We start from the raw sequence: 18,313 nt of genomic DNA, 5'->3' as shown, positions 1-18,313 counted from the left end.
AAATCACAATCCATCTGAGAGGTAGTGGCCCTCCAGTAGCAGGAAAACTGACTGGATTTCCTTGGAAAAAACCCAGCTCATTCAGCTGGTCATGCCCTTTGAAATCATAAAGATAGTTATCCATCTGCAGGAACAGTCCATAGAGCCAAAGCTCAGGAAGTTGTCATCTACAGTCACATAATGTAGAGTCAATCCTCGCTGCTCCCATGCTTTATACTCTGGAAGAGAATTGGGAAGTGTCATTATCTAGCCAAGATGGAATCAACTGAAATATATTTAGATTCCATCCTGGCTTACTGAACCTTGAACTGATGAGGTCACTAAACAGCTGCTTGAAGTGCAGTGGTTTCTCTTTTTTGATGTCTTTCCAGGTGGATGAATATCAAAATCAATGACTGAATATCAGATGAAGCTTCAGTGGAGGGAAGACAGAGTGTATTAATATGGATGCCATGCATGAGAAAAATATTACAGAATAATGAAGGTAAATACAAAAACAATTGAGATGGTCACAGGTTTGTTGCCTCTTATGCTTTTTTTTTTTTTTTTTTTACTGTACATAAATTCTGTTTTCAGTCCTGCCTGGTAAGATATCAAAGAAAATGGAGATGTGAAGAGCTTAATGTGGTAACAGAATCAAGAGCAGGAGAGTTTGACCCGTGAGAAAATTAAGTTTTTCCTGTTGTTTTCTCACAATTTTTACTATTGATATGTACATCAGATGCTTCTATCAAAGGATTAAATCAAATACTTAGAGGCTAATTCTCTCAGCTTTACTCAATCATTCAGCTTGATTTATTGTTCTTGGCTTATACAGTTCTCATCAGTTAACTTATTCTCTCAACAGGTGGTAACATAATTAAAATGGATTTTTATTGCAATTAAAGCATGAAGCTGTTTCTGTTTGCCAGGAATCATTCATATTTTAAACCATTGTATGAGAGGAGTAAAAGTATTGGGGGTGGGTGGTGATGAAAATGGATTGAGCATGTTGGAGACAAGTTTTATTGCTTGGAGTACCTTTCTGAAGATGTTTTTTTTTATTTTTCTAGTGACATGGAGGGACATTTGATACGCATGTGGCTGGGTTGTTTCTGAACTGGTGATGTTAATTGTGCAAAGAAATGTTAATGGCTTTTCAAAGCATCAGGGAGGGAACTTTGACTGAGAAAATATGTGCATAGGCCTGTTATGTCTGACCTGGTGATTCTGAATTTGTTTTGTGGTCAATAGAGAGAAATAGGCCCTTTTTGTTCCAATTCAACTCATCTGGTGGGAAAAAGAATGTAGTCTAAAAATGGATCAGACAATTGGGTCCTCAAGTACTTATTTCTCACTATTGATTACAAAGACAGTCTGAGGCTCCAGGCCCAGCTGCTGGCATCTTCACTGCAGATCTCTAAAGTTAAGTGAAATAAATCAGCCTTGGAAATAAATGGAAAATTAATCCCACTGTGGCCTCCAGCTGGTTTGGTTCCCCCTGCCCCCCTATTCTTCACTTTGATTTTAACAGCTAGGCTGTTTTTTTGTGCTTTCCTCCACCCTGAGGTACCCACCCAAGACTGGCCAGAGGGCTGAAACCAAGCTCTGCTCCTCTGCCTTTGTATCTTTCTTACAATCTGTTGGGTTTTTTGTATTGTAGGATTTGGGGTTGTTTTCAGTTAGCTGTTTGTTTGTGCTTGTTGTTGGATGGTTAATTTGTTTGAACAAATCAATTCCTGCAAATCCTTGTGAGTTGCCAGCTCTGATGGGCTGAGCTCGCACTGCATCCAGTCTGAGCTGTGGGCTCAGCTGCTGGTATTTTGTGCAGTCCAGCCTGGAATAATCCATACCACTGGGAGAGAACTCTTGGTGTGCCAGCAGATGTGCACACACAAAATGCAGCTGCAGCAGCCTCATCCTGCTGGGAAACCGGGAAAATGCTTTGCTGGCGCTGCTCCCTGCTGGCAAGAACAGCCATAGCTTGTTCTTTGCCTTCCATGGAAGCAAAATGAAGAGCAAAACTACAGGAGTATTTCCTCTGATTAGTTTTTTGTTGTTGTTTTGTTTTGTTTTATTTTTGTTTGTTTGTTTTTCTGTTGGTTTGGTTTTTTTTCGTTTGTTTGTTTTCTGGGGGTTTTCTGTTTGGTTTTTGTTGGGTTGGTTTTTTGGTTTTTTGGGTTTTTTGTCTTGGGAATTTTTTTGAGCATGGCTATAGTTGTTTTTATCAAATATAATTTGTGTGGGTGTGCTGCTTGTTCATTTGCAGATTATGCAAATCACCAAATATTCAAAGAGCAATGCTTAAATTTTATAAAATGCCAAGACTCAGTTCTAGTTTATTGAAGGGGTTTAGCAATTGGTTTTTCAAAGGGACCTGAAAGATCTGGATTTGGCAATCCCGTTAAAACTCCAGATTTTCAATTTGCCTATAGCAGCTTTGGGGAGCTCATCCAGAAATGCATTTCAAAAGTTGGTCAGGATGAAAAGAGCAGGTTTTTTGTGCCCAGAGTCAAAGTCAGCATGCAGAGAAATCTTATGATACACAGACTTTATTTTGTCTGAGGAGGATGCCTTTCTTGTTCATTTTTCAATTTCCCAATGTAACACTCTCCAGAGCATGACTTGGGTGGCAGGCAGAGGTAGGTGCTCTGGATTTCCTCCTGGAATTAGCTGTGTCCACCTCACAGCCTATGCTGTTTCTGTCTCAAGCCCAAACACACCAACTCTGGTGATTTGCAAGTTGTCACATCAACAGTGCTGCTGCAGTGCCTGTCCTGTCCCTGCTCCAGGGGCTCCCTTTGCCTACAGCTCCTCTGCTGCCTTGAGGATTTTCTGCACCATGTGGCATTGAAAGCTTATATCCATGTTCAAATTCAGAGGTAAATAGTCCCAGAGGGGTGAGGAGATGTGCTCTGTGCTCCAAAAGGTGTGGGGTGTGTGACAGCTCTGTGCTGGCCACTGCCAGCCTGCCTCAGGGACTAATCTCATTGTCTTCTGCATAACACGGATTTTGGCACAGCACAAGATTTACCAGCTGTCTCCTGGCAGTTACTGATGTCAAACCCTGTGGAGTGTGTGCCATCTGCTGCCTGAGCAGGGATTTGATATCCTGGGGAGGGAAGCTGGGCATAGTCGAGGTCTGAGACATCCCCGTGGCAGACACAGGGAAGGGAAGATTTTTCAAGTGTGGGGTGTGAGTGTTGCCTTTTTACCAACCTGGAAAGGAAACTTGAGATAATTTTAGTAAGGAGGAAATATAAAAGGGACCTTCAATGAAGGCTTTCAGGGGCAGTTATGGAAAAATGTCCACAAAAGCCCAACCCCCAGAGGTGAGTACATTTTTATAGGTTTTAGGAAATTAGCATAATTGATAAAAAACACCAATTAAGAGGACAAGTGGTGATGAAATTCTCTCTAAGGTCAAACCCCTTCTCTGGAGCCCCCCATTCAGCATTAGCTGTGCTTTGTCCATGAGGATGTATCCTAAAGAGTTGTTCTCAGCCTTGGCTCCCAGGAAGAACCAAGGTAGCACTGGAGCCTTGTACCTACCAGGGCTTGGGTCTCTGGAATTTGTTTTGTCTTTCTGCCTAGGGAAAGGCCATGGAAAATTACTGGGAAAACTAGTCCCTAATACAACAGGTGACACAGTTACAAATGTACGTGTAAAGAATACAGAGAACATGTAAAAGCAAAAAGGCAAAACCTAAATGGCATCGTGAGGACCTGCAGAGCAGGTGCTTGAAGGAGACTTGACATAGCAGAGTGGTTCACTAGAAGGCCATGAGGTCTGTGCTCTCTGGTCCTGCTCCATCCCATTTTCTGTGCCTCTCTTTTGATCCTAAGCAGCAGAATTAATTTTCAGGTGGATTCAGTTGGATTGTGGGTCATGGGACACTTCTGCAATGGAGACCTACTTCTCCTCTTTATGTATGGGGATAAGGACCATTTTTTTTTGTCTGTTTCATTTTTGTGGTTTTTTTCTTTTGGTTTTGTTGGTTCTTTTTTTTTTTTTTTTAAGTTTGGTTTTGCTTTTTTTCCCCTCTCTCCCTCCAGTTCATGAAAGAATTGTTTTCTGCTCCTCTTCCCATCTTCCCTGTTGAAGTGTGTGGGTACTGGAGATGAGGCAGGTGATTCCTTGGCTTTTAGCTGTTTCTGTAAAGGCATTTGAATGTTTTTTTTCTTTTTGTCAAGACTTTTAAAAGTCTGTTCTTTGAAAAAATGTGTTGAGCCATAACCTGTTGTTGAGACTGCCCTAGCCTTTGTCTGTGATGTTTGCTTTTCTATATTTGCCTGGCTTTGACACCTCAGGATCAGATTTTTTTTCTACTTAGAAGGAGTCTCAGATGAATATTTATGGACACTTTCACTGATTCCACTTTTATGAGAGAAGAGTAAAGAAAAAATGCTTTGATCATCTTTTAAAAAAACCCCACCAATACAAAAAAACATATTTTCAATTGTATCTATTTTTCTCCATGCTTAGAATTTGAAATAAGGAGAGGTGTCTTTTAATGTGACTTTGGAAACTGGCCTGTGCTTGGTCAATAAAATAACACTGAAAAGACTGTAACTTTCTCCACAATAACAAAGCCTCTCCAAAACCTCTGCATGTTAAAAGCATACAATAGTCCATATTTATTAATATCTTCTAGAAGATGATGAGCAGTGATGATGAGACAGAGATATGGGAATATAAGAAAGAAGCAGGCTAGAGAATACAGGACAAAAAGCGGTCAAACACATAAAGAATCAACAGAGAAGGGCATGCATGTTTGTGCCTTTCCCAGAATATGTTTATTTTTAAGTGATTAGGTGAAGACAGCCTTAGTTTTGAGATACCCACATTTTGAGTTTTGCCTTTGCAGATGAGGAGTGTGCCTAGGCTGGAGCAGAAAAAGGCTGTGATTTGCCTGTAACTATTAGGTCTGTGGTAAACAATACAAGTTGACCTATTAATACACCAGAAAAGTTACCCTGAAGATAGATAGAACTTTTTTCTTTTTTATTTTTTTAAGGAGGATGTCATGCACTCTCACCTGTACTTCAAGGGTGGAAAGGAAGGCAAATAATTTTTTCCTTCACTGAATGCAGATGAGACACCTCTGTGAACAACCTAAATAATTACCACTGAAGGGCAAAAACTCTGCTTTCTAAGAACTTGACCTGTGTATCACAAAGGTGAGGTATTCAGGCAGAGCAGCTTGTGGGTGGTGTTGGGGAAAAAAGAGGTGTGGAACACTTGCTAAACCTGGAGGTCCATAGCTGGTGATCTCAGTCTCCATTTCTGACTACCACTCATTATTTCATGAATCATGACCTCAATTCTCAAGAGAAGCTTCTAGCAACCCTTGGGTACCAATTCCTCCAGTTGTGGGGTCATTGGGGGTTAGCACAGCATAAAAAATTTGTTGCTTCTGCCTGAAGCTGACAAAGAATTAAATGAGAAGATAATGAAGCAGACCTATAATTAAGTTTTACGGTATCTGATTGAATTTCAGCACTGAAACCTTGCTGAATTGTTTTATCCCCTGTTGTTCTTAAATGAAAGGAATAATAGTGCAAATGAAAACCTAAAATCTCTGTGGGGCAATTTTTCTGGCCCTCTATGGAAAAACGAGGTGAAACTTGCATGGAGTTGACATTGGATTGTCTATGACAGCAATAATTTAGCTATTCTGCTTTAGTTTGAATGGAGATGAAAATGCCTGCTGAACATAAAGAACCCTTACTTTTGATTCCTGATGTGCCAAAAATTCAAGCCAATGCTATGAAAAGAGTACAATGCAGAGGTGTGTGTGTGTGTGTGAAGGACACAACCTTTTTTAATTGGTGTCTTCATAACAATTGATTCATTTTTATGCTAATTTTTTTTTTTAGACAGAATGCAGTATGTTGTAAAATCTGCAATTCAAGACATACTGAATGCTCCAGATACTTCTTTTTATGAAAGATTAATTTTGAAATAGATTTGTTGTGCCTTTATTTTTCAATTAGTAGGGGAAAAAAATCTAAGCAATTACTTTTATTAAACTTTTTTCCTAGTTATTTGATATGAAAGTTTGCCTGTCACATGTATTCATAGGTCCATGCTTTTTCTAGAGATGATCTTCAGACTGAAGAATCTGAGCATCTTTTTTTTCATTGATCACCATGGTTGTGTTAATCAGCATCATGTTGTATTAACTAATTCATTAATAAAATCTTAAAAAATTTAATGCAGGGAAGAATGTTTCTGAGGAGGTAAGAGGGAGTTTAAATGAATGTGTAGTTTACATTAGAAATCTGAAAGTATATGGGTATTAAATAAGTTTAATTTTGTGATTATTGTGTTAAAGCAGTTGCTAAGAAAGTTGTATATGTTGCATAAAACAATTTTATTCCTTGATGAAATTTATTGAAAGATTACACTTAGATATGACACTGAACCTCAGCTCTGCCATTTTTGAAGCATGTTTTGAGGTATCATATTCAAAGCTACAGCTCTCACCACGAGAGAACACAAAAGGGCAGCAAACTCTCAAAATCGAAGGTTTTAACAGTTCTTTCCTCTTCACAGCAGTGAAAAACTAATAATTCAAATATTAACTCACATTTAATTGAATTGGTAGAAGAACAGTAAAATACCTTGCATGACCAATGGATATTTTTAGTCTGTGTTAGTTATTCTGACCTAACACACCCTGGTACCAGGGTGTGCTTCTCATGGTATGACCAAAATGTGCCCTAGGGTTTATACTTTATAACTTCCACTATGCCATTTTTTCCTAATATTTTTGTTTCTTCAGCTTTACTCAAAATTGCTAATATTTATGAAAACTGTGAGAATTATTATTTAGAGTGTCCTTTCATGGAACTAAAAGCATTTCCACTTCCAAGGAGGCTGTACAGATATTGTACAGCTTCTGTGTTTCAGCTGTAAGAGTAATATAAGCCCAGAATCAGCTCTACCCCTCTGTCTGAAGCAGAGCTGTGAAGTATGAGTATATAAACAAATATATATTTATATTTGCATATAAACAAATATATATTTTGAATATAAACAAATATATGTTGCAAGTTTTGCCCTTTTTCCCATGGATTTAAAAAGGTGATTTTCGATCATAGAAAAATTCTGATCTTGCAGAAATTACCTTGTGAGAACAAAGCATGCTGCCACAACTTCTTTTAGATTAGTAGCCTTACTTTTAATGTGCCATTTAGTGTAAGAACATGGAAATTCTCTCCAGATTTTTGATGTTTAAATCCAAACTCATACTAAAATGGTGTCTTGCCTCCCTTTTCTATGACAAATAGTTTTGTGTCAGTATATAACTCCTTTCCAATATTCCTTTCTAATATCACTCTGTAGCTTTCACTACAAAGGGGATATTTTTGGAACAACCACAACCCAGTGTGATAATTTGATGATTTATATAATTTTTGACTATTGACCAAACAGTGAAAATTAAATAAGCAATCTTTAGCCGAGAATGATTATTTAAAGCAAAGCTATTAATAAAATCCTCTGACAGGTGGAGGCACTTAGTAATATCAATTAGTTCTCTCTTTAGATATGAAGTATTCATTTTATAAATTTATTTATTCTCTATATAAAGTTTGTTGCCTCTTGAAAAATGGCTTGCTATTGGGAATACATCTTGCTATTCAATTAGAAGAATATTCTGTGGGTGGTATGGACAGGATTTCAACAGTTTGAGGGAAAAAAGAACAAGTGGTTATGTTTTGCAAACAAGAAGATGAGGCTGAGTTTTGGATTAAGAAAGAGATTAAGAGATGGCTTTGTGGAAATCTTCTGTTCAGGTACAGTGTTTGCTATGTGGATATGAGAAGTTATCATAGGCATTGGCTAGAAATACATGTTTTTTTTTCTGTAACTCCTTATTTCTTAATTATCTTTCTCTGTTAAAGAGAATTAACATTGTTAATCTCTGTTAAATCATTTGGGGACCGAAAGATAATTTGTTTCAGGCTGGTATAGAACAGTCATGAAGGGCAGAAGTAGAATTTAATTGTAAGAACTTAATTAATCATTCAGGTTGCTTGTCTGATGATCTGCATGAAAACTGTAAAACAGAATAAATACCAATAGCTGTGAATCATATCAGCATGGGGATGTTAAAAAAATCAAATGTTTTTGAGGGTTTTTTTTCCCCCAGGCATTTTAAAAAGTCACCATGCTCTCAGTGAACTGAAACAGAGAAGGGAGATCTGATTTCATGTTCCTTTTGCTCTTTTGCTCTGTGTTTGGGGTGCAAAGAGGGAGGCAAACACCTGCATGTTCCTCACTGCAAAGGAGCAGTCAGGTGGGGCACCAGGTATTTTAAACAGCTCCAACAGGACTGGAATGGGAAATTTGGTGTCTATTCAGTCTGAGGAAACCTCTCCCCTGTGGGGAAAGCAGATATTTAGTCAGTCTGAAAAAATCCAAAGGGAAGTTCTGGAAAAATTCCGCTTAGATTTTATAAAACTAGTGTCAAATAAAAGTAATTGGACTATGAGGGTATTACTCTGATCTGCTTCTAGTAAATGCTAAGTGGCAGAGACAATGGTGGTGTTTTTTTCCTTTACTACAGTTTTGTGACAGGGGATGTGCTGGGTTTTTTGTTACCTTCTCATTGAAGATACAAAAATACACCCCCCAAATTCACCTCTAGTTAAATATAAACTGGTTAGACTATGCTTAATCTCTGAAAAAAAGTGCTAATATAGACTTTCTCTTAGACATGCCATCCTTTTATTTAATATGCTGTATATTTTTGTTCGACCTGCAGTTTTAAGTTTTACGGGGCAACAAGAAAAACATGTTGTTCTCCAATGCAAGTGATTTTGCACCGTGTGGTTGAGTCAACTGAGTAGCTGGAGGGAGTTTGGAAAAGGGAATCATAACCAGTTCCAAGTCTGGGGGAAAACAATATCTGAAAAGAGGAGAAAATAACAAAGTGAATTAGTAAGGTAATGGCAGAAAAGAAAAAAATTTCCACGTTTTTTTGATTATCTAAGGAGCTTTGAGAAGATGCACTCAGCTGAATTACATTTTTCAGGGTAATATGTTTTGTATAGTTTTGTGGCTTCAGGTTTTTCTTGGGGTTTGTGATGGATCATGTCACAGGAAGCTTAGTAAAAGCAGCCATTTATTTTCTTTTTTTTTCTTTTTTTTTTTTTTTTTTTTTAGATTTGTTATTTGTTGAAGTTTGTTGAAGTCTGTTGAAGTCCACACATTTTACAGTGCAGTGGTGGGATCATGGCACTATTGTCAGCACAGACCTTGAGACCATAATGAACTCAGAGATGCTATTTAGGTGCATGTGCAAAGGGCACATCTCCCTGTGCTTTCTTCCCCTTTGCTTCTGAAAATACTCATTCATACTGATCTGAGGGTAAATGAGGAGGCAGATTTTCTTGGAATTCTTCCTTAGGCAGTGCTATGTTGATAAGGCAGTGTTATGTTTTGTTCCTGCATCTGCCCAGCCCTGGTCCAGGTATGTGGTTAGGAAAAGTTAATATTTCCCTGTGTATAACACTTCTGGAGCATGGAGTCTGCACAGATTCCTCTGTGGTGCTGACTTGTTCTTCAGCACCAGACATGGATAATTATTATTCGTGTAAAATAAAACCCCAATAGTTTGACATGGACTTAAGAAGAAGGTTTTTTGTGATATGTCTTAAGTTATAGCAAGGGTTGGCTTCATGTTTTTCTTGCAATAACTCCTTCATTTCCCCTCATTCACTTCAATATGCTGGAAAATGGTGTATAAGGTGTAGGGAATGGTGGTCAGTTGGTGTTCTTTTTCCTTTCCCTGCCAGGGGAGGCTGCAATTACACGTGGAGGAATTTCACTCTGGTGAATTCCTTGTCCACACAGGAAGGAGTGCACAGGGAAAAATAATGTTTAAAATACCTGGGGTTTGTGTGTTGTGCTCGGTACCCTGGGAGTCCCCTGAATTAAAGCAGCTTTTGCAGGAATGTCCTAACAGAGACCTCATTAAAAGCCCAGCTCCAGAGATGCTCATGATCTGGGAGGTGAAGGAAAAGGGTATGGCCTGGAGGCACCTATTCCTTGAGGAGCTACTTCAGGCACTGAGGAACAAGCTGGGGAGCGTTTGACTGCTCTGGAAGGGAAAAAAATCCCCCCAAAAAGGGAATTCCCAGTAAGTTCTGTGGCTGCTGCACCTCGCATGTGAAATGCCAGAGTTCCTGTGTCTCGTGCTGGTGCTTCTTGACTGCCTGTGGCCTCACAGGCTGGCCAACAGCCCTGGAGCAGATGGAAATTGGCCCACTGTGCCTTTTCCTGATGTGGTGCCGTTGCAGGGCAGCTTCAGGTGTGGTACAAAGCAGGAGGTCACCACGATTGGGCCAGGCTGAGAATCAGGCTCCTTACCCACTGCTGTTCCTGCTCTCCCTGCATGAGAAGAAAGGGGGATTGATTTCAAAGGTCTAAATGATGTTGAGCTAAACCTAGGATTTCATTTCCCTAGTGTGAATCTACGTAAAGGTTCACAAATTGTCCCCCTCTTATGCTTTCCCCCTCCCATGTATGTATTTCAGTCATGCTTTTCTTGTTTTAACACCTGTAAAATAGTGTGGTGTTTTTATTTTTAATATCTACTTCTTCAGGTCAGAGCATTTGGTGATGAAGAGAAACTTTTATCTATATGTTAAATGTACATGCTGTCAGACTCAAGTGCAGCTCTGGGATTTAAAAGGAAACTTCAAAGCCCTGTTGTTCCTGCCTCTTATTGTGGTGTTTGTGTGGTTGGTCTCTTCAAAGGGATTTAGCAGAGCAGTGATGTTGTGAAAGGGCTGTAGACACAGTTCCAAGGAGAAGCATTAAAATATTTGCCTTGGGGAGAAATGAAAACATCTGAATATTTTCAAAGAGTAATTCTTCTATGTCCATGCAAATTATAAATAACAAGTGCTCCAAGCACTATTATTTGAGTCGTGTTTTGCTCTGGGAGTTCCCACTTTCCATCTTTTACCTGAACAATATTTTAAGAGGTGTACATATACAATATATGTATATACAAATGTATATAATCTTACTTCTCACCTTCAAAAAAGCCAGAAAGCCCCCTCCCTAACCCCAATTTTCATTTCTATTTGAAAGAAAAGAATGCTCTCTCAGCTGTGAACTTGCACAGAGACTGGATCAGCTCAGATCTTGGGCAGTGGCTTCTGAATTATGAAGACTGTGGGTACACCCCAGAAAGTGCAAGTGGAATTTCTGAGTTCTTATCTCAGTCTAGTGAGAGGTTTTCCCCATGGCACAGGAATATGTTTAAAAGCTGTACACTTTTATAAGTGAAGATGTGATCAAAATGTCATCAATGGGTCTGGCTGCTATCCTCAGGCTGGCCTCTGATTTCATATTCTCTTGGGCAAGCTATTTAACACATGGTTTCCTCACCCAAAATATTCAAGCAATACCTTTTGGGGACAAAAATGAGATCTTTAGGTGACAGGAGACACCAAAGGGCAAAAATCATGCTTTACCATTATGATTATTCTTCTCCTGCGAAGGTGCACTTTTCAGTTTTAACACTGCTTGGTGATGATTAATCGAGTTGTGCAGATTAAATTTTCAGTGAGAGTTATGAGATACTTTCCTAAAGAATAATGCATTTTAAATGTTATGTGAGATTTAAGAATTAAAATTTTATCTCATATTTCAAGGAATTTTAAATGACCTTCAGACTGAGCCAGCCAGTGGTTTGAATATGCTAATGAAATCACTTTGCTGGCAAGATGTTTTGTTTGGTAATGAAACACAAAACTGCTGACCGTGTTGAGCTGCTGCTGTTTGTCTGTCTAAGGCAGGAATATTCATCCATGCAGTGTGTGCAGGCAAAGTTCAGGGATGAATATAGATGACCAGGATTTTCTGGGAGCTCATAGAATGGTGTCCTACAGGTTTTGATCTTTGTAACCAGCTGATGACCTTTATTTTACACTGATAATGAGAGAAAGTGGTGTTACTCTATCACTCCTCTCCATGCATACAGAAAATAATTGAGTTCTCATCACTAACCATTTTAGTGGAATCAGAAATCCCACTTAGCCCTCATCTTGTACTTTTACTGAGTAAGGTTTCTGAAGTATTGTGAGAATGTTTACTGCTTAATTTACTGCTCAGTGAAGATACCAAAGTCTGATTCCATTATTTTGAATGGATTTCAGTCTTTTTGGGGCTGTTTTCTGTTCTGTTTTTTCTGCTTGGTTGTTCATTTTCATTAGACTCAACCTAAGTAATTTAAGTAAATTTCCAGGTTGAAGTATGAAAATTACAATTGTCTTGGTAAAAAAGAGCAAAATGTATCTGCACAGGTTGTGATATAAAGTATTAAAGTTGTTTAAAAAAATTAAAATCCAGACCTCAGAAGATTCAAGGGAATATTTAAAAATCCACAGATTTCCTTTTTGTCTTATGTCTTTACTACTGTAAATCTTATTAAGTAACATTGTATAAATTATCACAAATCTGGATAAATTCCAAAAGAGTGGATGTCTGAAGTTGCAGTTTGCCTGGGAAGTTTTGTCCCACAGTTTATTCTGTTTGTTCAATTTACCTCATACAGTGCTCACAATGCTGCAGATCAACAAACTTGGATATTTTTTCTAAAATAACGTCAGGTAGTAAAAAAAAAAAGAAAGCCCATGAAAGATGCCCAGAGCATTAAGAGAGAACTTTGATACCGTTTTTAAAATTCTGAATAAATTTTTATCAAAGCTGAAAGTTTCCATTTAAATTTGTTGATTTGATTTGAGGCCAAAACTTCTGAAACTGAAGATTTTGCTTTTAGTTTTAGAACAATTTTAGAGCTGAAATGTGTTAATCAATTCTGCTGGTCAGATATCCAAATGTAGCTGGGAACATTTCATCCAGTTTCTCTTTCGTGTGACACACCATGAGGAGGGAGTGGAGAGTAGGGACAGGAGGCACAAAGCAGATGAGCACAGCAGAGGCTGATTTTTATTTCAGGGGAGAAAAAAAGAGCATCCTCATTATTCAGTACATTCCCTGTGAATTTTACCACATCCTTGTCCCAAGCTTCCAATAAAATTGACCAATGGGCAAAAGTATTAATCAGTCTCACAGAACCTTATTTCAGTTTTTGCCTATTATGTGCCCCTCACACTTCCCTGGAGAGGCTTGGGCATGTGAGGCACACACTCACCTCTGCCTGTGAATCATGGAAAGTGCTTGGGCTCGACAATTTTCTTGGTTATTCCTTTTTATTTAAGTTAATTGTTAAGAGCTGGAGATGGGGCTACACATGTGGCATGGAGATTGCTCCTGAGGATTCTTGCTATAGCAGAAAAGCAGAAGGTGCAAGCTGTTCAAAGGTGGCACAGGCTGTAATGCCAAAGGCACCTTGCTGTGGTAAAGCCATGGAAGAATGTTTTGAGCCTTTAAATGTACTCTCTGAACCTTTGAGGATTTTTGAATTCTACAAGGAAATTTCTTTCAAGGAAACCCTTTCAAAAGATGGTGAGGGTGGTATTCAATGCCCTGTCTGGGAACTAAAAAGAATTTTGTTTTTGGGGACATATGAAGTAAAAGATACTTACAAGAAAAGTATCTGGGGGGGTGTTCACTGTCCTTTTTTCATTCAATTGCTTGATTATGTAAGCTCATTTTCCAAAAAAAGTTGTGTTCAGTGGATTTTTGCACTGTGGGCAGGGGACTAGCAGTACTAGTTTTACTGCTAGTTAGATTCTGGCTTTTCTGACAGAAACTTTTCTTGCCAAGTAGTAAAAGGACAAAGTCATAGCAGATATGCACAGTTAGATGATATGTTCTTAGGTGATGTGTAAGGTTGATGAATTTCAGTATGAATGTGGTAGTTATTCAAATGGCTGACCCCTATTAATGTGGTAGATATTCAAATGGGTGGTTCCAAGGTATTTTCTAGGGCCAGATTTGTCATCTCAGCAATCTGGCTTAGCAGTTTTACCCTGGCAAGCAATCTCCCTTAAGTTCTATTCATTTCCTGCACTTTTTTGCCCTGCTGTACCTGCACTAATTCAATTTTTCTCTTCCTTCCATCTTTGTGTTATCTCAGGGTATGTCTGAAGGGGCATTTCTGCAGCATTTCAGATGTGGAAATGGTCAATTCCCTTTATTTCCTTTATTTAAACCTCTTTTATGTTTTAAATAAACAAGACTTGTTGATTAACAGCATTTAAGGAAAAAGTGTCTGCTAATGAAAGTATAAACTCAGAAGCAGGGGGATGCATATTTTGTTCCATTTTATGTTATGTGAAGGGACCTTTAAAGTGCATGTGCAAGACCCAAAGTACCACTTGCACTGCATTTGTACAGAAATATTTACCAAAGCTTTGTGAAAGCAATGTTTGTCTTATGCCTTGAAAAGCAAAACTGGGAAAGAATTAATGGTTTGGCTACTGTAGCATGATGAAAACCTCCTGGGGTTACAGATCCCCTTTCTGAAATGACACAAGAAAAATGGAAGGAAGGCATTTGGAGAAGAATAAAACTGAAAATCTAGGTCCCTGAAAACTCTAGGTTTCTAGAAATAGCATTATGTGGATTTAAATTCATGAATGGGTATATAAATTTGTTTCTCTCTGTGGAAAAGTTCTGATTTTCTGAAGGAAACCATGGGGGGAAAAAAGCTTTTGCTATTGAAGTTGTTGTTACATTGTCCTGAAAAAACTGAAAATTAGTCAATTGCAATACATGTGAGTTTTTAAACCTGGCCTTTAACAAATGTGAAATCATTGCCAGTAGTAATATTTTGTAAATGCTTTCAAGTTGTTGAGTGCAAGTTATTTTTTTTTTCCCCACATACTTGTTTAACTCATTCCTGGTGTAGGTCCCCTGTCTGGGCTTAGTCATAACTGTTTGCAGTTATGATCCTACCCCCTTTTTCACTGGAATAAGGCTGGAGCGAGCTTGGATCACTTCTATTAGGAGTCAGGGTCTCCACCAGTATATTTGCAATGTGAATAATTTTGAGGACCACCAGTCTGACTGGGACCATGAAGAAAAGCAGTGGAATTTGTATCTGTAGCTCTTATAGCTGAGTTTAACCATATTTTCTGATGGGAGCTGCTGCCCTGGCTCAGGTTGTTGTTTGAGAGCCGTGGGAACACCACCTTTCCCTGCAGATAACAGATCATGTCTGTGCTGCACGTTCAGGGGGCTCTTTTCTGCAGAGGTGATCTAAACTTAAGGACAGGTGGCTCAGAGAAACAACTAATCTTACGTTCTTTCTGGTCTTTATCAAGTAGTCCCACTTGGTCTAAATCAGGCTTTAAGGCTTTTGTTTGCTCTAATGCAATTGCATATGTGTTTTACTCAGACTCCAGTGAGCCAGACTTTGGCAGCAAGACTGGATAAGCTTTCTATAGGTTTTTAAAAGCAAATTGCATTGTGCTGCTCCCTGGGAAAGTGTCTTCCTTGAAAATGTTTAATCCACCCTCCCTCCTCCCATCAGTTGTGAAATGAAACTATCCCTGGCATACACTGACAGTTTGTGAGTCAGTTTGTGTCTTACCTAAGAAAAAAAATTGATTTTTTTCCCTGTGCACAGTGTTATGCACTTAGAGATGTCTTTTTCATTTACAGTGTGGGAAGTAAACCCCCTCTGCCTTGGGGGTATTTCAATGACATGAACATGGTCATTCCAGTTCAAGGACTTTCTGCACAGGAAAAACAAGAGGAAGAATTGGGTAAACGTGCAGAAATGTGCAGATCTCTAGAGCAGTTTTATAGTTTTTACCCAACCCAGTGAAAAATAACCATGAAATTATGATAGAGTTAAAACCTGGGAATTTCAGTATTCTGAACAAAATGAAATGTGACACAAATACACACAAGTGTATTGTGCATAAGTGTATGGGGTGACAGGATGCAAATTGCAGTATTATTGGGGAAAAACAGAGTTGAAGATCACCCCATTAATGTGCAAGCTCACTTCCCAAAGAACCACAATTTCTCTAAGATGCATTATTGGGACAGATAAATAGACAGACAGACATCCACACACACACCTCTGCAGAGTGTAAATATATAAGTGAGTGACTGTTTCAGTGGGATATATTTCAGCTGCAGGACTGTCATAGTGATTAGGCTTTTAGAGACTTCCACCTCTGCAAGCTCTTTATTTGAACAAGGCTTATAGTTTTCAATTTATCTACAAAAGGGCTTGGAGACCTGGGAAAAGGAATGAATGGATCAAAGATGCTGCCAAGACTTGCACTGTGCCAGATTTTCTTTGTACTTTTGTGGTTCTTGGCAAAGGTGAGGCTGGAAATCCATGTTGCTGACCAGCATGGAACCACTTCTTGGGAAGAGAAATGCTGTGCTCCTGTGGTGGAAAATGATGGTGTTTCCCTGCCTATCTCGTGGCCAGACCTGAGATCTTACAACAGGATGCTATTTCTGAGCTAGGAAAACCACATGAAGGGATCTTTTTGCCACTAAAACAGACAGTTTCATGCTGTCTTAAAAACCCTCCGTGGATTTTTGATGGCTTTCTTCATTATTTTGGGATTCAATCAGAAGAGATTTATGGAGCAAAGAGTCAGTCTACTGACATGAACTAAGGACTGGATTTCAACTTAAGGACAGGCATTAAGGTAAGCTCAGAACTATCCAATAAATCTTCATTTTCCCCCATCCTCCTTATAGAAGTAATTGCCCCCCAAAAGGCCAGTTTAACTGAGCATTCAGCAGGAAGCAGATGGGATTCACTGTGACATTTTACCAGCATCATGCCATCATCCAAATGGAGAATGGAGTCTGGGTTTCAGGGCAGAAAACTCCCACTGAACTTTTGAGAGCACTTGTAGGTATAGAGAAGGAATTACCTCTTTCAGTCAGTTGCCTGAAATTCCTGCCAGAAGCTTTCAGCTGAACTGTGTGCTGTGAAGCAGAGTCTTAAAACTGACCAAGAAATCACAATATAGGGTAACTTTGAGTCAGTCAATCTGCAGCCTTAGCACAGTATCTGTGGAGGATGGTAACAATGCTTCATGAGAGAAATGAGCTCTGATGAATGTGAAATTTTTCAAATACCTAGTATTGGTAACAATTCAGCTTTTCAGGATCCTCAAAAATAATGCAAAACCCCCTTTATTTGAAACTGAATGCAACTAAAGAAACTTGGTTATAATCAAAATGAAAAGTAGTGAAGTTATTAGCAAGAAGTAGGTGATATACACAAAAACAGGCAAAATTAGAATTTTTTTCATTCAGCACTATAAAACATAATAATGAATAGTCTGGGCATGAAAAAACTCTTTTGAAGCAGTGTCTGGAATGCTATCACAGAGCACCTTTAAACTGTACTCTGAAGGAAAGTTTGATGCCTTGTGACTTCTGACTGAACTTACTTTCCCAATCCCAATCAGTTCCGGGTTTTGAGGGTGAGCAGCATCCATGAACCCACAACCACCCCCTCTAATGAGCTCCATAAGTCTGGAAAGCCTGAGCACCTGGGCAAAGCTGGGTAAGCTTCTCCTGACCTGGGCAAAAAGGGAAATCTGCATGTGAGCTCCATCCAGTACTTGGGAACAGGCTGCATCTTTGCATCTAGACATGAGTTCACAGTGAAACAGTAAATTTTCTGTTTACTCAATCACTATCTACAGTGACACCTGTTGGGATTTGAGAAAAAGGAATTGTCAAAGACAGGGATGTAAAGTTATTCTTTTTCTCCCACGGCTTCAAAACTCTGGTGTGTGGAGGGGACCCCCTGTTAGATTTATCATGGCCCTTGCTGAGGGGGAAAAGAAGGTGAAAATAACTAAAATAATTTTTGAATATGGATCCACAGACATTAGGATACATTGAGCCGAGCCAAATTAATGCAGATGGGGTTCATTTGATGACAGTATCTTCCATAATATTGCAATAATTATTTTGATGGGTTTTGTATATTTTGCAATCTGAAAGTGCTTGTATAAGTAGTAGATAACAACTGTTAAAGATAAGTGCAGTTTGACATGTGCAGTGATTCTGAAATGTCTTCCCAATCTTAGACACAGCCTTTCCCAAGACCCACTTAAAGGATTCTGCAGAATGGCTCAATACAATGCCACTTTTCTGCAGTAACACGTGAAGAATGATGCAAAAACAAGTATGATTGCTCTCGTCTCATGTATCTGAAGTTGGTGTTGTCAAAATTCTAGTTCAGACATTTAACACAGTTTGAAATATGAAACACACAAAATATATTGACATCTTCACATAAAATATGACCAAACATCTTTGATAACGAAAACCAAACCAAGCCCACCTTTATTGCATCTACATAGAATATTTGAACTATGGTGTACTACAGAATTTTTAATCATTTTTAGG

The 18,313-nt window shown here is 38.7% G+C and overlaps 1 protein-coding gene across 2 annotated transcripts in view; it reads left to right on the top strand.

Annotated features, from left to right (window-relative positions):
- The window catches only part of POU1F1 (POU class 1 homeobox 1), a 179,578-nt gene that overhangs the window by 149,888 nt on the left and 11,377 nt on the right, over positions 1-18,313 (top strand). For both annotated transcript variants that reach the window (XM_064410963.1, XM_064410964.1), the window contains exon 3: positions 372-484. In XM_064410963.1, the coding sequence (XP_064267033.1) occupies positions 448-484 (37 nt within the window). In that variant the 5' untranslated portion in view covers positions 372-447. The remainder of the gene's footprint in view (positions 1-371; positions 485-18,313) is intronic.

Source organism: Passer domesticus, chromosome 2 (genome assembly GCF_036417665.1).
Source record: "Passer domesticus isolate bPasDom1 chromosome 2, bPasDom1.hap1, whole genome shotgun sequence".
NCBI lineage: Eukaryota > Metazoa > Chordata > Aves > Passeriformes > Passeridae > Passer > Passer domesticus.
Note: the sequence above shows the minus strand (reverse complement) of the source record. Positions and strands in the feature narration are given on the sequence as shown.